The sequence below is a fragment of the Eptatretus burgeri genome, chromosome 1 (genome assembly GCF_056783735.1).
Source record: "Eptatretus burgeri isolate ZD-2024b chromosome 1, Ebu_testis_v1, whole genome shotgun sequence".
NCBI lineage: Eukaryota > Metazoa > Chordata > Myxini > Myxiniformes > Myxinidae > Eptatretus > Eptatretus burgeri.
In genome coordinates, this window is record NC_140961.1 from 133987782 (window position 1) to 134012465 (window position 24684).

At 47.3% G+C, this 24684-nt stretch overlaps 2 protein-coding genes and 1 pseudogene across 3 annotated transcripts in view; all 3 read right to left on the reverse strand.

Moving 5' to 3' along the window:
- The window catches only part of DRC3 (dynein regulatory complex subunit 3), a 38363-nt gene extending 15412 nt beyond the window's left edge, over positions 1-22951 (reverse strand). Inside the window, exons 1-5 of the mRNA XM_085899048.1 lie at positions 20192-22951; positions 13576-13692; positions 7534-7575; positions 2036-2202; positions 1812-1958 (exon numbers count right to left, since the gene is read on the reverse strand). Coding sequence (XP_085755174.1) covers positions 1812-1958; positions 2036-2202; positions 7534-7575; positions 13576-13692; positions 20192-20291 — 573 coding nt within the window. The 5' untranslated portion in view covers positions 20292-22951. The remainder of the gene's footprint in view (positions 1-1811; positions 1959-2035; positions 2203-7533; positions 7576-13575; positions 13693-20191) is intronic.
- The window catches only part of LOC147035473 (uncharacterized), a 270907-nt gene that overhangs the window by 31766 nt on the left and 214457 nt on the right, over positions 1-24684 (reverse strand). The window lies entirely within an intron of this gene.
- On the reverse strand, positions 22099-22239 carry LOC147035475 (signal recognition particle RNA; annotated as a pseudogene).

Sequence of the window (24684 nt, forward strand, 5' to 3'; positions counted from 1 at the left end):
AGCTATCTTTAAAAAAAAAATTTAATTGATTTTTTTTATCAACTGCTGTCACAATGGGAACCCAAGGGTGCACGTGTCGTCTCGTCCTTTTCTATACCCAACAAACCAACAATTCTTGTGTGGAAATAATCATCTTAGCATTTTGCAATTTTAACAAACAAACCCATTCTTGTGCAAAAATCACCATCTTATCCTTTTCTAATTTCAACGAACAAACCATTCGTGTGGAGAAATAACCACCTTATCCTTTTCTAATTTCAACAAACAAGCCATTCTTGTATAGAAATGACCATCTTATCATTTTGCAATTTCAACAAACAAACCATTCTTGTGCAGAAATCACCACCTTATCCTTTTCTAATTTCAAATAACAAGCCATTCTTGTGTAGAAAGCACCACCTTGGCCTTTTCTAATTTCAACAAACAAACCATTCTTGTGTAGAAATCACCACCTTGTTTCTTTTCTGATTTCAACAAACAAACCATTCTTGTGCAGAAATCACCACCTTGTCCTTTTCTAATTTCAACAAACAAACCATTCTTGTGTGGAAATCACCATCTTATCCTTTTCTAATTTCAACAAACAAGCCATTCTTGTGAAGAAATCACCACCTTATCATTTTCTAATTTCAACAAACCAACAATTCTTGTGAAGAAATCACCACCTTATCATTGTGCAATTTCAACAAACAAGCCATTCTTGTGCAGAAATCACCACGTTATCCTTTTCTAATTTCAACAAACAAACCATTCTTGTGTGGAAATCACCACCTTGTCCTTTTCTAATTTCAACAAACAAACCATTCTTGTGTGGAAATCACCATCTTATCCTTTTCTAATTTCAACAAACAAGCAATTCTTGTGTAGAAATCACCACCTTGTCCTTTTCTAATTTCAACAAACTAACAATTCTTGTGAAGAAATCACCACCTTATCATTGTGCAATTTCAACAAACAAGCCATTCTTGTGCAGAAATCACCACGTTATCCTTTTCTAATATCAACAAACAAACCATTCTTGTGGAGAAATCACCACCTTATGCTTTTCTAACTTCAACAAACAAGCCATTATTGTGTAGAAATCACCACCTTATCCTTTTCTAATTCCAACAAACAAACCATTCTTGTGTAGAAATACCAGGTTTCATTTTCTAATTTCAACAAACAAGCCATTCTTGTGGAGAAATCACTACCTTATGCTTTTCTAATTTCAACAAACAAGTCATTCTTGTTTAGAAATCACCACCTTATCAATTTCGAATTTCAACAAACAAATCATTCTTGTGTAGAAATTACCACCTTCTCATTTTCTCATTTCAACAAACAACACATTCGTGTGTAGAAATCACCACCTTATAATTCATGATAAGGTGGTGTATCATGCAAGTGGTTCAACAACTGACTACTGCTGGAGGAAGGTCGGGTATGACACCATATTTTGCTCACATCGGGAGCAGGTATAAACTTGTGGAGTAAATTATATGGAAATGCAGACGTGACATGTTTGGGTACACGTGAAGAACATGATGGCACAATTACATCAATAATATGTCAACGTGAGTGCAGTGCGAAGGGCCATATGATCCTCTCTTATATCTGAAACAGGCTTTTTTAAACACATTTTTGATCTTCACAATGGATTACCTGCATCAATCAGAAGCTGTTCATGTCGAACGAGTCCAATATGTATTGAGCATTTCAGTATACATTTGAAAAACGGATACCAGGCTTTGAGCAATCCATCAGAAGTCTCTGTAAACCAAATTGTATATTTAAACTCTGATAAAGGTATACATTTGAAAAATGCCTACCAGGCTTTGAGCAATCCTTCGGAAGTCCAAGTAAACCAGATTGGATAGGTAACCTCCGATAAACATGTCGTATCGTTCATCCTCACAAATGAGATTTCCACGGAGATTCAGTGAGTACAGATTTGGAAATCGTCTGAGGTAAAGCACCTGTGTGGAAGGACATTGGTAAAACGTTAGTCATGTTCAATAAGGAAGCAGAGTGTATCTGCACAAACACACCTCACGTTTTCCAGCTGTTGGAGATCATTGTGCCCAATGGACAAGAAGTTGAGTTTGACGAGGTTGTCCATGTTCTCCAAACGAGAAATATTATTATGGGACAGGGTCAGATCTTCCAGCTTGGTCAATTTCTCCAAACCCTCAATCTTTCTGATGTTATTAAAAGACAAATCTATGGGAAACAAAGAATATTTAATTGTATTCATGATGCTCATACATGTGAAGCAATTGAAAACTGAGATGAGATAATCCCTTCAGTTTAGAAACAAAAGTAACAGACTAAAAGGAGATGATTTAAACAAATGGTTTTGATTCAATCATGCACATATTAGCGTGCTGTATCCAACACGGAAACAACAAAACTAATAATAACAAGAAAGAGCAATCAGAGATTGCAGACCTTTGCCAGGACTTGTTTTGTGTGGGGTATTTTGTGTGGCAAATAAATGGAAGGATGTACTCAATGAAAGGTCATTGATTGTAAATGAAAGGTCTAAATGGTCTAATTGTAAATATGTAAGCATCAAAAGGTCTGAAGGTCTAAATGACAAAAGGTCAAAATGGATCAAAAAGGATGAAATGATCTAAAGGGTCTTAAAAGGTGGAAGGGGTCTAAATAATGTAATTTAAGGTCTAGAGGGCTGGAATTCGCTGACAGGGGCTGAGTCTAAAGGGTCTTAAACATCTGAAAATGGTCGAAGGGGTGTAATTTCAGGTCGACAGGGTCGGAATTGTCTGAAAGTGTCTAAAAAGGGTGAGACATGCCAAAGGGGTCTTCAGGGTATTAAAATATCTGAAAGGTGTGAATGTCTAAAGGTCTCAAGGGTTGAAAGGAGTCCAAGGCTCTTCGGGGTTCAAAAGGGTCTAAAAGGATCTAAAGATTCTTAGAGGTTAAGTCAGGTATGGGAGCATGCACCACAGCGTTGCATCGCTGCATTCACTTTCCACCAGTACTCCAGGGGCCTCGGTCTGGCCATCCCCCAGGAAATGCTTGGCCCATCCCCATCTCCTTGAAATGTTGATCAACCTGTTGCAACCACAAGGCACGTGGTCGGACCATTGGCCTCCTCCACTCACGAGGCTCCATCACTGAGCGAATCTGGTGAGCATGATCAACGTTAGGAAATTGAGCCACAATTCAGGGAACAGCCGACACTTTTGGACTATGCATACAACAAATCTCATTTGAGACTCTCAGCAACCGCTCATTGGACACAAAGTATGACCAGCAATAGCCAAGGAATCTGAAGAGACCTGGTGCCAAAGGAATTAAGTCTCCGTCTCAGATCCCTGGTCAGAGTCCAAGTCTCACATCCGCAGAGCAAGACTGGAAGCACCAAGGACATGAAGACTCAGACTTTGGTCCTCCTGCACAGGTACCGAAAGCGCCACACCGCATGATCCAGTAAATCCACGACTCCACAGGCCCAACCCAGACGTCTATTGACCTCTGGTTCACAGCCAGCAGAGACATAAATATCACTGTCAAATTAGTGAATCTCTCCATGACCTCAACATCCTCACCACAAATAGGTACAGACAAGATAGCAGCATCCAATATGTCATTGAAAGCCTGGATCTTAGTTTTGACCTAGGAAACCCATAATCCCAGTGGCTCAGACTCCTCAATCAGCACCTCAAGGGACCCCAAAAGGATCTCCAGAGTCTCTGCAAAGATGACTGCATCATCTGTGGAATCAAGGTCAGAGATCTTGACATTCTCAAACGATGCACCACAGCTTGATCTCTCTGACATACTGCCCAGAATTCAGGCCATACAAGTGCTGAAAAGTGTTGGGTCCAGTGCACACCCCTGCTGAACTCCAGTAACAACTGGAAATATGTCGGAGATGGTATCACCACATCTCACAGCACTCTTAGTACCAGAGTGTAGTTCAGACATCAGATTGATTAGTTTTGGTGGCACCCCAGAAAGGCCAAGAATCCTCCAGAGGGCATCCCAATTCACTGACTCGAACGCTTTGCAGAGATCAACTGAGGCTGCAAGCAGCCCTGCCGAAACTCTCGTCTGCATTCGGTGAGGACCCGAAGAGCAAGGAAACGGTCAATCGTTGACCTCTTTGGTGTAAAGCCTGCTGGTCTGGGCACTAGTGCTCAAGCAGATGGTGGAAACCCCTATCAAGAATCATAAGAGCAAAGACCTTGCCCAGCACTGAAAGCAGCAGCACCCCTCGGTAGTTGTTGCAGTCCTGGCGATCATCCTTCCCTTTCTAGAGAGGGACAACAAGGCGCCTCTTCCAGTCAGTTGGGATGATGCCTGTGTTTTAAGCAGAGCACAGAACTGCATGCACCAACATGAGTACAGCATTTCACCAGCCTTGGGAAGTGGTGAGCATGTTGAGGTCGTGGAGAGATTCACTTACCTTGGCAATGATATTCATGTCTCTGCTGGCTGTGAGTCAGAGTTCAATAGACGTCTGGGTCGGGCCTGGGGAGTCATGGATTCACTGGATCATGGGGTGTGGTGCTGCCTGCACCTTTGCGGTACGACGAAAGTCCAAGTCTTCAAGTCCTTGGTGCTTCCAGTCTTGCTCTGTGGATGCGAGACATGGACTCTGGCCAAGGATCTGAGATGGAGACTTAATTCCTTTGGTACAAGGTCTCTTCGGAGAATCCTTGGCTATCGCTGGTCGGACTTTGTGTCCAATGAGCAGTTGCTGGGAGAGACTCAAATGAGATTTGTTACCTGCATAGTCCGTGAGCGTCAGCTGCGACTGTATGGCCATGTGGCTTGTTTTCCTGACGCTGATCCTGCTCACCAGATTCTCTCAGCGAGGGAGTATGAGTGGATGAGGCCAATGGGCTGACCATGTGCCTCATGGTTGCAGCAGGTTGATCGGCATCTCAAGGAGATGGGGATGGGCCAGGCATCTGCCTGGGGGATGGCCAGACGAAGGCACCTGGAGTACCGGCGGAAAATGGACGCAGCGACAAACTGCTCTGGCGCATGCTCCCATACCTGACCTGACCTGGGAAGTTCGGCATGGATGCCACAAATCCCAGGAGCTTTAACCCATTTCAACCGGTTCACCGCAACCTGTGTTTCCACAAATAAAGGTGGATCACAGTTGATTGGAGGGTCAGAAACAGGGACTGCAACACTCCTGACCTCCAACTTGACAGCTGGTGGATCAGCCTGGTACAACCGCTCAAAGTAACCGGCCCAGCGGGCCTTCACTTCAGACTCCTCTGTCAACAGCCCACCACCCTCCGCTCTAATTGCAGTACACCAAAGGATGGGCTTGGAGGAATTCAATGCACAAATTCTCCTTAAAGTAGGATGAGAATCACTGGACCACAGATGATGCTCGACCCCCTCACAGATTCCGAGCACATTGGCCTCCTTGTCCACCCTCAGCACACATACAGTTTTACGCCTCAACTCCCTGAAAAACTCAGCTCTGCCATTAAGCCTGTCCATGCGACTCTGATCAATGGTATCCAGTGTCCCTTGAGACAAAATTCTTCTTCGCCCCATGGTGAGTTTCAAGACTTCCACCGGCAACATCAAACACGGTGGTCTTGAAGGCACTCCACAACTTTTCAGGATTCCCCAAAGCACCTAGACCCCCCAAATCCCCCCGAAGCCTGTTCGCAAACTCCTCAGCTACCCTCTCCTCCTTGAGCTTGCCAACATCCAGGCTGGGATGGTACCATTCTCCTGGATTTAAGCTGCAACTTCAGAGTTGCTCCCACAAGCCTGTGGTCGGTATTGAGGAACTGTGCACTCCAGTCGATCCTGCAGTTATGGATCATCCTCCAGAGACCATCAACGAGCACATGGTCAATCTCCTTTGCCACACCACCAGTGTTGGAATACCAAGTCCAGTGATGAGCCTGTGGATGCTGAAACCATGAACCAGCCACCCTCAGTCCATGACTTCTTGCAAAGTCAAGGCACATAGTGCTATTCTGGTCCACAGTTTCAGACCCATGGGCACCAACACACGTCTCGTAACCATCCATATCAGTTCCAGTCGATGCATTGAAATCCCACAAGACGAGAAGATTATTTTAGCTGGGGCACTGATCAATCACAGACTCGAGCGAGCCACAGAATGTGTCCTTCATGGTAAGATCACTCGCCTCAGTCGGAGCACATACAGAGACCAGGAAAATGACACCCAAGTAGTGATGAATCCTTCGTCTCATAATACGCTCGTTGACCGGTGTTACTGCAATTATCATTGGAGTCAGCTTATTGGACATAGCTACAGCAACTCCTTGGGCATGGTAACCATCAGACCAACCAGACCAATCGTAGGTGTAACCACCCGCCATGATCTCACCACTATCCGGTCTCCAAACCTCAGAGAGTGCTGCATTACCAATGTTCAAATGCTTGAGCTCAGATGATAACAGAGACAGGTGATCATCCTCTCTTAGGGATAGGACATTCCAGGCACCCACCCAAAGGGACCACCTCAGGTTAACCCAAGGAGACTGCCGTCTGGTGGACGACACCTCAGCACCACGCCAACACACACTTCCGCAATCTGACCCAGGAAGCTTACCCCGTAGTTTTCCTCCTATCAAAGAGTGGAGGTCCCGAAGGCTTTACCCGAATCCCATTAGCTACCTCATAAGCAAATGGTCTTCAAATTTCAAGTCAATCGGATAAAAATTGAGGATTTTAGAAAATTTGGCATTTTGGCCAATGTTGATCTCAAAATTAATCAGTGGTTGAATTCAGCGTCCTGATATGCAAATGGTCTTCAAATTTCAAGTCAATCAGATGAAAATTGACTATTTTAGAAACAATTTTTAAATTTGGCCTATTTTGGGTTGATTTTATGGCCTGTGTTGACCTTTTCACCCAAGATAACCTCAAAAGTAACAAGTTGTTCAATTCAATGACCTGATATTCAAATCGTGTTCAAATTTCAAGTCAATTGGATGAAATTTGAGGATTTTAGAAAATTTGGCTCAAATTAGCCAATTGGCAGATGTAGACCTTTTCAGTCGACCATATTTAACGATCGGCTGGGCGGTTTGGGCTGTTGGTGAGCAAAGACAAACAAAGTAACCGAATCGATCAACAAATTTAGCAAAATTTATTTTGCCAAGTAACAAACTAAGCAAACAGATTAACAAACTTGACGAAATAAATTTCGCCAAGTAACAAACAGACCCAAATGCAATACCCTCTACTCTGGCGAGTGTTCTCGATGAAACGCCATGAGTTGCTCCATTCATTATGAACGAACTATTGATGACAAACAAAAAACTGGTTCCATTATACAGAAGAGAGTCGAAATTTGTTTCATGTCAAGATATGTTCACTGTGGTTACCCGTCTGATTGTGCAGAGGTATACATCCATATACACATTCATTTACTGTGGCCACAGGGAGATTGGTAAGTGATGAAACTGAGACGAAGCTTTGAGGGGCGGTTGAAGGACACAGGACTTTATACAATACAAATGTCTTCCTGTGTTATATTTCTTCCTGTACAACAGGAGAGTTCAGAGAACACCTCACCACATGCAGAGTTCAGAAGAAAAGGATATGGGAAGCAGATATCTGCAAGCAGAAAATTTCATTGGTCAAGATGATGTAAAATTCCGTAATATTTTATCCGATTACTGCTAAACGGAAGGTATTGTTACGGCTGTGGAAATTCGCATTACACCATAAAGAGTCCTCAGGTGAGATATCTCCATAGGTACATGTGTAGTTAGCCCAAACCCGTTGTATAGAGGGAATTTATGTGATCCATTCGGGCTGCGATGAAGCCTGGTGTTGGCGCAGTGGTTAGGGCAGCGGCTTGGGACCCAAAAAGTCCCGAGTTCAAGTCCTGTTGGGCCACTGAATATATATATATATATATATATATATATATATATATATATATATATATATATATATATATATATATATATATACATATATATATATACTGCATATATATGTATGTATATGTAAACATATATATGTATGTATATGTACACATATATATGTATGTATATGTACACATATATATGTATGTATGTGTATATATGTATATACCAAGTCGTATAACACCAGGGGGTTGACTCAGCCTGTCATCCTTCCGAGGTCGGCGAAATGAGTACCAGTGTACTGGGCTGGTGTATACCCTGGTTAAAATAGGTGTACCAGATCCCTGTGTCGTAAGAGGCGACCAGGGTTGCGTCAGGAAGGGCATCCGGTGTAAAACATGTGCCAAATCACTATGCGGATCATTTAGATGATCCGCTGTGGCGACCCCTAACGGGAGCAGCCAAAAGAAGAAGAAGATTCGGGCTGCGATCCTCCAGTTAGCCATTTTTCTGTTCTATCTTTTATTTCAAACAAACAGCATCTCAACAACCACGCCAGCCCCAACACAGCGCCAACCACACTGCAACCACGCCACCTCCACCATCTACACTACTACATCTTCGCCACTACGTCCGCTTCCGAACGGCAAACAAAGGCGCCAAGGAGGGAACTGCGAGGATGCGCAGGTTTCCCCGCCTGTTTCTTCCGTTTGACTTCCTCACGCTTTGGAGTGGAGGAGGGGATATGCAGGTCAAAGGTCAGAGGTCATGTGAAGGAGGGGTCTCATTTTGGGGGAATAATTTTCTGGCCCAGAGCCAAAAACTGCCTCCCCCGGCCCCCGCACGGGGCGGGGTGGAGGGAAAGCGTGAGGGAACGCCCTTTTCGGGAACCCTCTCGAAGGAAGGTGGAGCCGAGAACGGGGCAGGGCGAAGGGCAGAGCCCGGCGCTATAAAAGACGGACATAGTCGGAGTCGGTTGTAGCTCTGCATTTACTTTTGTTGCATGACTGTTTTAACTGTTATATGTGCATTTTTGACTGTATAGCTGTATATACGTGCTTGTCTGTGTGTGTGTGTGAATAAAATGCTTGCTTGTTGAACTGTTCCCGCTCTGCTTCGTCTCTTTTCCATTTTATTGGCCCTCCATCTTGCATCACGTAAGGGGTTCGTAGTGGGTGCAACATCCCAGTAATTAATCGGAACCGTCAAGGCCGACGATAAAACCGCTCGGTTATCACTGAAGCACGGAACGGACCGCTTAAGCGGTTCGTGTCCGGAATCGGCCTGTGGCGTGGTGCGATCGCCCGGTCGACCATACGTGCAGGTACTTCGGTAGATCGAATTTGGCGAGCAACCTATCCTGCGCGGGTGGGCAATTGGCACGATCGTGGTGAGGTTAAGCCCCCACCCGTGACTAGCTCCCGGCGTTGTTCCAAGAGGGTCACGACAGAATTGTCCGTCCGGTGGGTGACGTGCCGCGATTCGAGTTACGCGGCCGTTCGCACGCCGACGGGCGTGAATTCGCAACACTGGTGTCAGGAGTGGGATACAAATTCTCCCGTCTCCAGCTAAATTCACGGGGAACGGAGCAGGGGTGTGCGAGGTGACCCCCCCCCCCCGTTCCCTCCAAATTATGAGCAATTTAAATTAACCCCTTACGAGAAATAAGATGGAGTCTCAAGGCGAGCGGGTGCCGGGGGTATTAGAAATGGATGTGGGAGTGTTGGAATCCATGGCCCAGGATGGAGACCCCGAGCAGGAAATGTTGGTTGTGCAGGAACACGAACTCCCCCAACTGAACCCAGAGCCCGAAATGGGTGCAGCGGCGGCCGCCGTGTATGACACCTCCCCTCCCCCTCTCCGCCAAATCCCCCAGATCCTTGCCGAATCGGCTCAGCCGAGTGCACTCGACATGGCGCAGTTATTTGCAATGCTGGCGGAAATGAATAACGGATTAAACAACAAGATGGATGGAAACGCACTCGAAATAAAAAACGGAATGAAGGAGGAAATGAAGGAAATGCGGGGTGAGGTGCAGCAAATAGGCCGAGGCCTGCAGGCGGGCACGCGAGAATGTTGGCAATTGCGAGGAGCGAAACGCGGGCAGTGGAGCTCAAAATGGCAGCGCCACGTGTGGGGACGAACGAGCTGGGGGGAGTGCAACGGCTGTCAGGCCCGCGGTGAAGGTGGAAACAAACAAATTAATACGGGGGACGTGTTGGGCGAGAAGTGCAAAGGTGACGGAGAGAGCAACAGTGATGGTGACCGAGAGGGAAAAACTAATTGGGGTGACGGAGATGTGCACGAGGGAGACAACAAGGGAAGAGACGGAAATAAGAGACGCGGGAGATGGGAACGATAGAGGAAAGACTACATGATGAATTGGACGGGGTTGAAGACGAGCGCGCACACACACACACACACACACACACACACACACACACACACACACACACACACACACACACACACACACACACACACACACACACACACACACACACACACACACACACACACACACACACAGAGTTAGTGGAGGACCATGAGGGGGAGCTGGAGGACTGTTTAGGGACCCGGTGTGAGAAGCTGGATAGCCTCCTTCTGGAACGGAGGGAGACGCTGTGCCCCCTTGAGGCGGATCACGACCAGGTGGGTTCGGTCATGCTTTGCGAGGTCGAGGGGATGAGTGCTGCGAACGGGTGCACGAGGAGCTTGGGGGGTATAGAGGCCCCGGAAACCCTTGGGGTGGCACAAATCCCCAGTGTGGTTACGAGTGTTGTCCCGGTGTGTGTGGTGAAATGTGTGAGTGAGACCCCGTATGCGAGTGGTGTGGTGGCGAGTGTGCCGGAGAGAGTGCTTCCCAGCACGCCGTGTGTGAAAGGGGCACCGCAGGTGGAAGAGACCACGTAGGCGCAGGAAACGGCACGCGTGTGCGAACAGCCGTGTGAGAGTGAGGCACGGTGTGTGAGTGAGACACCGCGGGCGAGTGCCCCTGCGTGTGTGAGTGGTATGGTTTGTGTGAGGGAAATGGCACGAGTGAGTGAACGGCCGAGTGCAAGGGAGACCGTGTGTGTGAGAGAGCGGTATGTGAGGGAGATGACAGTCGGCATGCGGGAGCACGCAGCCGCGTCTCCCGGTCTGAGTGTGATAGAGTGGAGTGTGAGCGTCGTGACACGTAGGAGTGCGTGCGTCGAATGGAGACGACGACTACGACAGATAGACAAGGGCCAGGTAGCGGCCGTAGCTATTTTGAGCACCACGCCGGGTTTAGACGGCAGCGAGCGTGAGGTTCGGGCCGTGCAATGCACGAGGCTGCCACGTGCACGCTTGCGGGAGTGAAACTCGGTCCGGAAACGAGCGCGGTGAATGTTGCCGATCCCGCGACAGACAAAGTTTAGGCAGGATTTCGAATTTGGACCGGACGGGTTCTTCACGCGGGCGTGTGTGTTAAGCTCCAACGGGCAGAGCACATGTGCTTGCGTGGGGAACCCCTCGAGACTTGTGTTTTTTTTTAATGTGCCGGGTGACGTCATGGCTGCATGTATGGTTGGAATGTGGCAGGAGGGTGAATCCCTGCCGGATGATACCGTCCAAGAGGGACGAGGGACGCGAGCAGCTGCCATGACGTCACGCCAAAGGAGCGTGGCTGTGAATTGCGAGTTGCCGCGCTAGTGCAGCGTGAGAAAGAAAAAAAGCAAGCCTCGCTTTCGGGTGAACAGGATTCCCTGGGCAGGGGGTGGAAGACCCCCTTGGCCAGGGCACAGGATTGAACTAGTTAGGGGGAAGGGTTAGCTTAGCTAGACCGGCTTCATGGGGCCCGTGGAATGGATTAGTTAGGGGGATTTTAGTTGAGATTTAGGATGGAGAATGGAGTATGGGATTATTTTGGAGACAAAGACAGACTTTGAATGTGTAGAGGGGACGTAGCTTAGCTACGTAGTGTTAAAAGGAACGTGCTGTAGTTTAAGGGATGACGTGGGAGCCGAGGTAGTTAGGGGATGTAGTGAGCAGGATGGCAGGATTCAGCGGTGAGTTGTGAAGTGTGAAGTGGAAACATGTGCTTGGTGAGTGAGTGAGGCCAGCGGGTCTGTGTGAATGGAGCGAATGTGGAATGCATGGTGCGATGAGTGATTGGGGGGGGGAGTGATTCCCGCCCAAGGGACCCCGGGGTCAGTGTAGAGCGAGTTAGCTGGGTTAGTTAAATTGATAAAACGGAGGTCGTTTTGCTGTTGGTGGGAGTGTAGGCTCGATACCTATTTGGAGGGGTGCAGGAGCCCTGTTGACGGGCTGGGAGCATGGCTGCGAAAGGTGAGTATCGTTGAGTGGGTACCCCGGGCAACAGGCTAGTCGGCCGCGGTAGGCCATGGGCCCATTGGGGGCCAGGATAGCTTAGTGGGCACGGGTGCGCCCGCAAGATGCGGGGGCCCAGGGCGCCGTTAGCCGCGTGGGCAGTGTTGTGGGCACGGGTGACCCTCGGAAAGGGGCCCCGGAAGCCAGCCTGCCACGTGAGTATTTCAGGGGAGTCACCATAGAGGGCACTCCACGGTGCTTAGGGAGCTGGTAGGCTCGGAGGCAGTGTAGTGCCCGGGGGTGCCATCGTCGGAGAATCGGCAGAGGGTCGTGCCTACCAAGGGAGCCACGCGTCCCAGCCATGAGACCGTGTGAGGGCACGGGAGAAAAATTGGGGGGCGAGGCCCGAAATTGTGAGGACACCAACACAGGCGACGGGAATCTTGGTTGCTAGAACCGCTAGGTTAAGCGAGAGGCGCTTGTTGAAAGCCCCGGGGTAGTTTAAAGGTTAATGGATAGGGTAGATTAGGAAGTGTACCCCTCCGCACCATCCATTCCTTCGCTCTCGTTGTGGGCCGCTGGACCCACTTTGGGTAAAGATCGCTGAACTCCGAGGAGGCCATCCTGAGGCTTCGTTGGGCCTTGACACAGGACGCTAGCTCTCCCTTATTCCCCTCCAGGAAGGGAACGTCGGGGTTGGGAGTAGGCTAGGAGACGATAGGTTAGCTGAACAAGGACGATAAAGGGGGTTAGGGGACGAATTATAGTGAGGAAGTAAGGATAAAAATAAAAAAACAGAAAATTAGTTGGGGCTAAATTGGGGTTTTACAAATTAAGGGAGTGGGTATTGACAGTGACAGGCAAAGGCGATTGGTGGGAGGGAGACAGGTAGGTAGATCTGAGCCCGCCTTTCGAGTGGCAGCACCACCGCACTCCCTCCACCAACCTGCACTGCACGGCGAGAGGCCGGCCAACTTCGTCTGCGGCTGTGCTTCAAGGCCTGTGCCGGTTGGTTGTAGATTTTCAAGGTTGGAGAATAAAAAACCTTCTTTTGGAAATGTACTGCCATTGACGAAGTGTCTATTCCACCATCCGATCTCACACATTGCATTAATACTTCTTGCTTGGTGTTTGCGTCCTTTATGATGTCCTTAAAAATAGTACGTTTCCTGTTTGGAATGATTTTCAACTCTGACTGCCAGACAGGCAGACAGAGTAAAAATATTAGCTAACTCTCTTTGAGCTTGCACAATTGGTACAAATTCAGAGCCAAAGTACTGCTAAACTACAGGTTCGTTTTCTGATTCTTGTTCAAAATACAACATTCATTTGAAATCAAGTTGTTCCTCGATCACAAACTGACGTATGTAGACAGACAGACAAAGTGAACCAATTGCTTTAACCCCACTTTTCCCTTCGCACATGCGGGGGTAATTAAAAAGGTACTTACCAAGCCACTGCAGATTCTCCAAGTAATCTAAGCCTTCAATTTTCTCGATGAAGTTGTTGTTGAGCTGTAGTTTCACAAGTCCTGTGAAGTGCCGAAGGTTTTCGATCGTCAATATCCCTAAAAAATGGAAACAACCCTTTTATCACCATTGACTCATTAGATTGCAAAAAGGTGTATGAACAACCACACCCAATGATGACCCGAACAAGTACGATTTTGGATGGGGAGGAAGAAGAGGAACTACATACGTCAGTTCTCAGGCTGAGCGTTGCACAACATGGTATCGTCCCTTGCGTAGACATTGAACTGGGTGCCATGTCTACGAGCATTACCTGGTGAACATGAAAGATCCCATGGAGTCTTTCAATGAAGAGTAGGACCCAAACTCACTGTGAACTGAAAGGTACAGTACATTGTTCCTCTGGTCTCAAGTGGGGGGGGGGGGAGGGGAGGGGAAGCGAAGGATATCGTGTCCAGGATGATCAGACGCACTTCCAATTAATTTTCCAATTATTCCCCCAATTTACTTTCCAAATGAGTAATTAATCCTCCATTTGGCCCAGAATTGTGCCTTCTGTTCTTCCAGATCACTTTTATATCTATCTATAATTCCAGCAATGTGTGTCTGTGTCTGTGTCTGTGACCGCTGTTTCTCGACAACCTCTGGTCCGATCTAATTGAAACTTGCCAGGTATATTGCTGGGGACCTGAGGATGTGCCTTTTCAAGGTTTGATATTAATCGGACAAGTACTTCCCAAGTCATGGCCATTTATTTACCAAACCAATGGGAAGACACGTTGTTGCGTGGGCGTGGCCGATGGGGAAGGGAAGCACAGCCACGTTCCCCATTACGGGTTACAACGTACGGGCTTCTGGAGAGTGATGACTTCGTGTATTCTAATAATTTCTCGATTTCTTATGCGCATTTATAGATAAACACAATGGCCCAAGTTATGATCTTTTTCATATTAGATGGTGTATACATTTCGGGAACATCAGAGTGCTGGTATGCTCCGAACCAGGAAGTAAATTTTTTCTCTCTCTTCTCTTTTTGTTTTTCCTTGCCACGACATTGCGAAAAGGTAAAATACGTTGGCGCTAATTGAATAATTGGGTATTAAAAATAAATTGCGAATAATCGTAACTGCGAATAATATCGAACTTCCGGGTCATGCACGTACGGGCACGTGAGAGCGAAGAAATGGCCTGTGTGGTTTATTTATTTATTATTATTATAATAATAAATTTTTTTACGGGCACGTACTAGTATCTATAATTCCAGCAATGTGTGTGTGTGTGTGTGTGTGTGTGTGTGTGTGTGTGTGTGTGTGTGTGTGTGTGTGTGTGTGTGTGTGTGTGTGTGTGTGTGTGTGTGTGTGTGTGTGTGTGTGTGTGTGTGTGTCCGCTGTTTCTCGACAACCACTGGTCCTATCTAATTGAAACTTGCCAGGTATATTGCTGGGAATCTGAGTATGTGCCTTTTTAAGGCTTGATATTGTTACGGCTATGGAAATTCGCAATACACCACAAAGGGTCCTCAGGTGAGATATATCGATAAGTTCATGTGTAGTTAGCCCACACCTGTTGTTTAGAGGGAATATGTGCGATTCATCCGGGCTGCGACGCTTTGAGTTAGCCATTTTTCTTTCTCTATCGTTATTTTGGACCATTAAGCCGCCAACAACTCAAACACCACCACCTTTGCCTCTTTACCTCCACAACTCCATCCCGCAAACATTGCTTCACAGCCATTCCCAAACGACGCCCGCCAACCACCAAAGCAAACCCCCACCACCTTCGCCTTTTTCCTTCCACAACCATCGACCCCACCACCAGTCAACACCGAACGTCGTACTGTCCGAAGCCGTTCGGTGATTGCTGCCGAACGCAGCAAGCCGCGAGTGCAGTGGATGCCTTTACGGGAGAGAAATTCGGATCAGGAAGGCTTCACGCCCCTTTTCCTCTGTCCAATGGGCGAGCGTGGGGCGGTGTGGCCTCGCCTCCAAGCGCGATGAATGTGGTTTCTTTACGGGAGAGAAATTCGGATCAGGAAGGCTTCACGCCCCTTTTCCTCCGTCCAATGGGCGAGCGTCGGGCGGTGTGGCCCCGCCTCCAAGCATGATGAATGCGATCCTCTCAGGAAGGAATTTGGATCAAAAGAGGCTCACGCCCCTTTTTTCCACACCAATGGCTGAACAGAGGGTGGTGTGGCCCCGCCTCCACTCGCGTTTTGATCCTAAAATCTACATACATGCTACTTCCCAGGTCTATAAAAGATGCGAGTCTATGTGGAACTCGCAGTAGGGTGGGGGTCGCTTTTCTCGTCGTTGGTGTAGTCTCGTCGCTGGTCGTTGGTGTCGTCTCGTCGCTGGAATCGAGCCACCTTCGCTTTCACAAGCGACCAAGCCAGCCAGCAATTCCCCTCGCTCGACCCTGAGCATCAACAATTCCCCCCCCATCCACGCTGAGATACTGCCGGTGGCCCCGTTCATTCCCCACCCTAACCGTGGTGCCGACCAAACCGTGCTTGCGCGGAGCACGCTGGAGAGGGCTCACCGACCACGCCAGGGGTACGGAGTCGGGGCGCAGCTGCGCTGACATTGCGGCTTGCCCGCCATCGCGTCACGAGGACGCAGTTAAGACCTTTTCGGTCTCGTGGACCTGGCCGCTCCTCCAGGTTCCGCGCACATTTGGTCCACGGACCCCGTCTACCTCCCTGCCTATGGGGAGGTCTTTCCTGTTTATTTTGAATGAATGATGTGGCGCCGAGTCCCGACAAGTATAATTGTTTAAGTGTTGTAAATAATTATAGTCGGTCGTAGTGCTTTTGCTTTTGTTGCATTTTCCTTATGCTGCACATTGCATTACTGCCTTACGTGCGTGTGTTGTGTGTGTGAAATAAAGGTGCTTGCTTTTCGAACTGTTTCTCGTTTCATTGCATCCTTTCCTCTGTTTGAAAGGTCCATCTTGCATGACGTAAGGGATTGATAGTGGGTTGAAACACCCGATAAGTAATCTGAACCGTCGAGGTCGACGATAACTTCACTCGGTTATCCCTGCAGCACGGAACGAGCCGCTTAAGCGGTTCGTGTCCGAAGTCGACCTGCGGCGAGGTACGATCGCCCGGTCGACCACTCGCGCAGGTACTTAGGTAGGTCGAATTTGGCAAGCAACCCTATCCTGTGCGGGTGGGCAATTGGCACGATCGTGGTGAGGTCAAACCCCCACCCGTGACTGGCTCCTGGCGGTAGTTCCCGGAGGGTCACGACTGAATTGTCCGTTACGGTGGGCGACGCGTCGCGATTCAAGTTACGTGGCCGATCACACGCCGGACGGGCCAAAATTCATAACAATATTAATCGGACAAGGGGTTCCCAAGTTATGTCCATTTATTTACCAAACCAATGACAAGACATGTTGCTGCGTAGGTGTGGCCAATGGGAAAAGGGCGCCATAGTTACATAGGAGTAGCCATGGTCAATGGCAGCGAATGTCATGGCAAGCAAAGACAGGGAGGTAAACTTGATTTTAATTTGGATTTGAATTAACTGTGTGTGTAAGTATCACAGCAGTCGTTACTTCAATGAAAGCGAAAATTCGTGGAATGCATGTGAACATTCCGTACGGGCACGCACCACTTTCAGATAGTGATGACTTCCTGTATTCTAATAATTTATCGATTTCTTATGCGCATTTATAGATAAACACAATGCCCAAATCCAGTCGTTGTTTACAAGAGCGAAGGAACGGCCTGTGTGGTTGTTTGAAAGTTTTTTTTTTTGGTTTGCACTTACGGCCGTGCACGTACAGGCACGCGAGAGCGAAGGAACGGCCTGTGTGGTTGTTGTTTCTGGCACGCGGTTTGGAAGTTTTTTTTTATTTTTGCACGTACGGCCACACACGTACGGGCACATACGGGCACGTACTAGTTTTGATTAATTTGTGCATCATTCATCATGCTGTGGAGCGACTGTGTCAGCCTCTTGAACCACACTTCCAGAGACCGAGGGGAATGGACACCCGTGTGCTGCTTGGAGTCGAGAAGGCACAAACACTAGATTTGTCCCCACTCGTGCCCATTTCGGTCTAGCATTTGGCCACGTATTCTAATCATGCGCCATTTTGTCGATGATTGTGGCGATTTTTTTTTTGCTCGGCAGCCATCTTGACTTCTTCTCACATGCACCAAATTTGAAGGAGGGATGGGGGGGACACTTTTATAATTGATTTTAATGAAATGGGTTGGATGCAAAAAATTTGCAATTTTAATTTGTCCTTGGAGAAATAGAGTCTAATCAGATTCTTAACACCAGTTGTCATGTGCGATTTGAACCCGGGTCCAAAAATCCCACTCCTAACAAGTTGGCATGTCGACAGGATGATCGTTAATGTGGCCCCACCGTGCTGAATCACTGTGCTTCATGAATGCACATATTAATGAACGTTGCACTCGAACAGGAAGCACAGTTCCTTCCCCCGAAGGAATCTGCATCCTGCTGCTCTCTTCAAATGGATTAATTATAATTAATGTAATTTAGCTTAATCTGGGGATTCTTATCTTCTTTTTCTTCTTCTTCTTCTTGCATATGGCAACTTGGATGCCAGGTAGCGATCATTTTGTTGGGGCACGACTGTGCCGCTGATTCTGTGCCCCGATACCAGTACACTGGTACTCATTTCGCTAACCGCAGAAGGATGACAGGCTGAATCAATCCCACTTGGTGTTAATTCAGTGGCCAACTAGGCTCGAACTCAGAACCCTAATATCCCAAGCCAGCCACTCGAACTGCTAAGCCAACACCAGGCTTACCAGGGATTATTGAGATGCCATAACAATTCACCCATCTGGGAGGTGGGAATGATGCAGACATCATCTCTTAAGAGATAAAAAGGTTTTATCAAAACACAAGACAACATAAACAGGGAATCCCAAATGAAAGATAGACTGTAATGCATAAATATGGAAATAAATACAGTGGGGAGAACAAATATTTGATACACTGCCGATTTTGCAGGTTTTCCGACTAACAAAGCACATAGAGGTCTGTAATTTTTATCATAGGTACACTTCAACTGTGAAAGACGGAATCTCAAACAAAAATCCTGAAAATCACATTGTATGATTTTAAAATAATTAATTTGCATTTTATTGCATGAAATAAGTATTTGATCACCTACCAACCAGTAAGAATTCCGGCTATCACAGACCTGGTAGTTTTGTCTTTAAAAAGCCCTCCCATTCTCCACTCATTGCCTGTATTAACTGCACCTGTTTGAACTCGTTATCTGCAAAAAAGACAGCTATCTACACTCAATCAATCAGACTCCAACCTCTCCACAATGGGCAAGACCAGAGAGCTATCTCAGGACATCAGGGACAAAATTGGAGACTTGCACAAGGCTGGGATGGGCTAGAGGACAATAGGCAAGCAGCTTGGTGAGAAGGCAACAACTGTTGGTGCAATTATTAGAAAATGGAAGAAGTTCAAGATAACAGTCAATCTCCCTCGGTCTGGGACTCCATGCAAGATCTCACCTCGTGGAGCCTCAATGATCATGAGAAAGGTGAGGGATCAGCCCAGAACTACACAGCAGGACCTGGTCAATGACTGGAAGAGAGCTGGGACTACAGTATCAAAGAAAACCATAAGTAACACTACGCCGTCATGGATTAAAATCCTGCAGCGCACGTAAGGTCCCTCTGCTCAAGCCAACGCATGTCCAGGCCCGTCTGAAGTTTGCCAATGACCATCTGGATGATCCAGAGGAGGAATGGGAGAAGGTCATGTGGTCTGATGAGACCAAAATAGAGCTTTTTGGTTTAAACTCCACTCGCCGTGCTTGGAGGAAGAAGAAGGGTGAGTACAACCCCAAGAAAACCATCCCAACCCTGAAGCATGGAGGTGGAAATATCATTCTTTGGGGATGCTTTTCTGCAAAGGGGACAGGAAGACTGCACCGTATTGAGGGGAGGATGGATGGGGCCATGTATCACGAGATCTTGGCCAACAACCTCCTTCCCTCAACAAGAGCATTGAAGATGGGGCGTAGCTGGGTCTTCCAGCATGAAAACGACCCGAAACACACAGCCAGAGCATCTAAGGAGTGGCTCCGTAAGAAGCATCTCAAGGTCCTGGAGTGGCCGAGCCAGTCTCCAGACCTGAACGCAATAGAAAATCTTTGGAGGGAGCTGAAAGTCTGTGTTGCCCAGCGACAGCCCCGAAACCTGAAGGATCTGGAGAAGATCTGTCTGGAGGAGTGGGCCAAAATCCCTGCTGCAGTCTGTGCAAACCTGGTTAAGAACTATAGGAAATGTCTGATCTCTGTAATTGCAAACAAAGGTTTCTGTACCAAATATTAAGTTCTGTTTTTCTGATGTATCAAATACTAATTTCATGCAATAAAATGCAAATTAATTATTTAAAAATCATACAATGTGGTTTTCAGGATTTTTGTTTTTGATTCCGTCTTTCACAGTTGAAGTGTACCGATGATAAAAATTACAGACCTCTACATGCTTTTTAAGTGGGAAAACCTGCAAAATCGGCAGTGTATCAAATACTTGTTCTCCTCACTGTACACTTAACAACAGCAGGCACTCAATCACTCACTCACAGAGAGGAGCTATACAAGGGTTTAAAAGGATACACAGTCCTTCGACGAGTAGCCTGGGAGAGACCCAGGGAGGCAGGAAGCTGCAAGTTGTGCAAAGCATGGGCTCTGATCGCTGTTCTCCATCATCTGCACTCCTGTTATCTCCCCGTAGTCATTCTCCTCAGAACTTGCAACTCACAACTGCTCATCAGCATCCGTGCACAGCCTTTTATCCCCTCGCTCGTGGCCATGCCCCCACACACTCAAACATCCTTTGTTCGTGGCCTGGCACACCAGTCTCGCCATGGCTCTGTCACTCGGTGTCATGCAGTGCTATGTTTATGTGCACAGCTATGTCAGGCTATATCATCCCTTGCACTCCTCGACCCCATTGCACGCCGCCTTGCAGGCCATCAATAGCATCTCGCCCTCTGGGGTCGCGTTAGGCTGGTGCCGTGCCGGACTACTTACGGTGGTTAAGGGCTGTTTATCAAACCAAACACGGATCATATTCAGTTTGACTCCTCTCCTTAAATACATTAGCCTGGGCATTGCCTGGTTGTACCAGAGAGGACACATACGAATTGCATTTTCTGAGCTAGGTTCTCACGGTATACATAAAAAAAGGACAACTTCACTCAAACAGGTCCCTGGTTACAGCAATACGGGATGTTCAAAATTACATGAATGCCAAACGAGGCCTTTTGCCCATGCTCTGTGTCCTGGCTTCTGTTAAAGCATAGTTCGGAGCGAATGACAGCTCAAATTTCACCAGCGCATGACAACCGTTACACCAAGAAATGTCACATGCTGGCACAGAGACAGGGTCTTGTTACTGCTTTCTTTAATACAACGGTGACAGCAAAAACAAAATAAAAAAGTGGTGCCAGGCATAACAAATCCCACCCATTTAAGGCATACAGTTATTTTGGGGATCAAATTTAAATTTGATACATCGTTAACCTGAATGTTGATTATAAGGAATAGAATAAGGAATATTTTAGTTTGAGTTTGAAGTCAATTAAACCATTTTTGACGAAGTTATGAGCGAAAAACGATTTTGACCTTTTCGTGACTTGACCTTGACCTTTGACCTAATTGGACCCAACAGTTAATGGGGTCGTCCAAGGTTCATTGCCCACCTGTGGATACAATTTGACAGTGTTTGAGCCAGCCGTTTTCCAGTAAAGTTGTATTTTCCCAACCATGTTTTAGTTTTAATGGAAAATTTGTAATTTTGACTGATGACCATGACCCCCAAAACTTCAGACCCTACCGATCTTCACAAATATGCATTTTTCACTATAGGAATAGGTAGGATTATAAGTGACAAATAGAATAAGGATCACGATAAGCTTAGTTTGAAGTAAATCAGATCATTTTTGACGAAGTTATGAGCGAAAAACGATTTTGATCTTTCTGTGACCTTGACCTTTGATCCAATTGGACCCAAAAGTTAATGGGGTCGTCCAAGGTTCATTGCCAACCTGTGGATTAAATTGGATAGTGTTTGCTGAAGCCGTTTTGCCGTAAAGTTGCTCACAGACAGACAGACAGACAGACAGACAAACAAACAAACAAACAAACAAGACAGACAAACAAGCTGGTAGGCGATGAGGGATTCGCTAGGATCGAAGCGCTGGATACGATGCTTTTCATTCTGATGGATCCACCGACGAAGATTCATTGCCAAGACGTATTGGTTCACATACAATTGTTCCTCCACCTGGCAAGATTTTTTCTATTGCGAATTTTGCCAACTGGCACTCCTCATAAAAAATGACGGTAAATGTTGTTCGTCTTTCGGCTGCTCCCGTAAGGGGTCGCCACAGCGGCTCATCCGTTATGATCCGCATACTGACTTGGCATAGGTTTTACGCCGGATGCCCTTCCTGACGCAACCCTGGTCGCCTCTTACGACACAGGGATAAGGATTGGGTTTCACCATGATTCTGGGCTGCCCTACACCCTCTCATCGCGTGGCCCAGTGCAGGGCTCCCATCCTCAAGCGATCCTCCAACCCAAGCCTCCGAGTAGCCGGATTACAGGCGCACGCCACTACGCCCGGTTTAAAAAAAATGACGGTAAATAGACACCCTATTTTTGAAGGACTACCATTTGAAAAATAATCGGTTTGCTGGTTTGTGCTGTGGAGCCTCGCCTTGCAGACACACACACACACACACACACACACACACACACACACACACACACACACACACACACACACACACACACACACACACACACACACGGAAAACCCAATAAACTTCTCTCAATGCTCGTTTGACCACCTCCTGAGCCACACAATTTTTTCATAAGCCACGCCCACTTTCCATAAGCCATGCCCACTTTCCAAGGGCACGCCCACTTTTCATCAACCACGTCCACTTTCCTTTAGCTCCGCCCACTTTCCTAAGCCCCTCATAAAAAATGACGGTGAATAGACACCCGATTTTTGAAGGACTACCATTTGAAAAATAAAACCTCAATCAAAAATCGGCTCAAGCAAAATTTTCTAAATATCTCGAAGTGTTTAATTCCGAAGTGTCGATTCTCTACATTCAAAACTGAAGGACAAGTATTGAAAATACTGTACGCAGTTTTTTGGCCGCTGCACAGCAACGGATGGTTGCGAGGCAACGAAATTCAAACGTGCACATTCCCAACACATATTGCACATGTTCGCAAAGTTTCATCGAAATCGGTTTGCTGGTTTGTGCTGTGGAACCTTGCGTTGCAGACACACACACACACACACACACACACACACACACACACACACACACACACACACACACACACACACACACACACACACACACGGAAAACCCGATAAACTTTCAATGCTCTTGTTTGACCACACCTCCTGAGCCACACAATATTTTTCATAAGCCACGCCCACTTTTCATAAGCCAAGCCCACTTTTCATCAACCACATCCACTTTCCCTAAGCTCCGCCCACTTTCCTTAGCCCCTCATAAAAATGACGGTAAATGGACACCCTATTTTTGAAGGACTACCATTTGAAAAATAAAACCTCAATCAAAAATCGGCTCGATTAAAATTTTCTAAATATCTCGAAGTGTTTAATTCCGAAGTCTCGTTTCTCGACATTCAAAACTGAAGGACAAGTATTGAAAATACTGTACGCGGTTTTCGGCCGCTGCACGGCAACGGGTGGTTGCAAGGCAACGAAATTCAAACGCGCACATTCCCAGTATATTGTTACGGCTGTGGAAATCCGCAGACCACCAGAAAGGACCTCAGATCAGTTATGACGATAAGTAATTGTGTAGTTAGATTTCCCCACCGTTGTTTCAAGGGAATTTCCGTGTTCACCGGGCTGCGATACTTTGAGATAGCCGTTTTTCTTTTCTCTATCATTATTTTGGACCAATCATACCCCAATAACCAAATCGCCACCACCAACAATGCACCCCAGCAACCAAATCGCCATCACCACCTTCTCTTCTTTACCTCCACAACTCCATTGCGCAAACATCACTTCACCGCCATTCTCAAATGACGCCCGCCAACAACCAAACTCCCACCACCTTCGCCTCTTGACCTCCACAACTCCATCCCGCAAACATCGCTTCACCGCCATTCTCAAACGACACCTGCCAACAACCAAACTCCCACCACCTCCGCCTTTCTACCACACGTCGTGCCATGGGCTGTGAATGCGTTCCGTTCGCCTCAAAAAGCGGATCAGGAATGCTTCACGCCCCCTTTTCATCCTTCCAATGACTGAGCATCGGGTAGTGTGGCCCGGCCTCCGAACCCCGTTGTGATCCAGAAATTTACATATACGCCCCTCCCCCAGGCTATATAAGCGCGAGCTCGCAGAAGAAGAAAGGTGCGCAGTACGTCGGCAGAGTGTGTCCGGAGCAGTGGAGTGGCAGCAGCAGTGTCGGCAGTCAAGTGGCAGTCAAGTGTGTCGGTCGCGGCAGTCAAGTCTGGAGTCGGTGGAGAAGAAGTCAAGTCTGCAGTGTCAGCGGGGCAGTCGAGTTGGGAGACAGAGCTCAAAGCCGACGGGAAAGGCAGATAGGGAGCACCGGAGAGAGCTCTCCGACCATGCCAGGGGCACGAAGCCAGGCGCAGCTACGCTGACATTGCGGCTTGCCCGCCATCGGGCCACGAGGGCACGGGTAGGACCCTTCGGTCTCGTGGACCTGGCTGCTCATCCAGGTTCCACGCGCATTAGGCCCACGGGCCCAGTCTGACTCCCTTGCCTTTGAGGGGGTCTTTCCTTTGCTTTTGTGTGAATGCGTGTTGTGGCACCGTGTCTTGTAAAGTAGAAACTGTTTAAGTGCATGTAAATAAACCTTGCTTTATTCGGTTGTAACTGTTGCTTGTAAATTGCATTCCTACTGTATGGCTGTGAATAAGTGCTTGCCTTGTCCGAGTGTGGAATAAACATGCTTGTCGAACTGTTGCCCGTTTCGTTGCGTCCTTTCCTTTGTTTGAAAGTTCCATCTTGCATCACGGAAGGAATTGGTAGAAGGGTG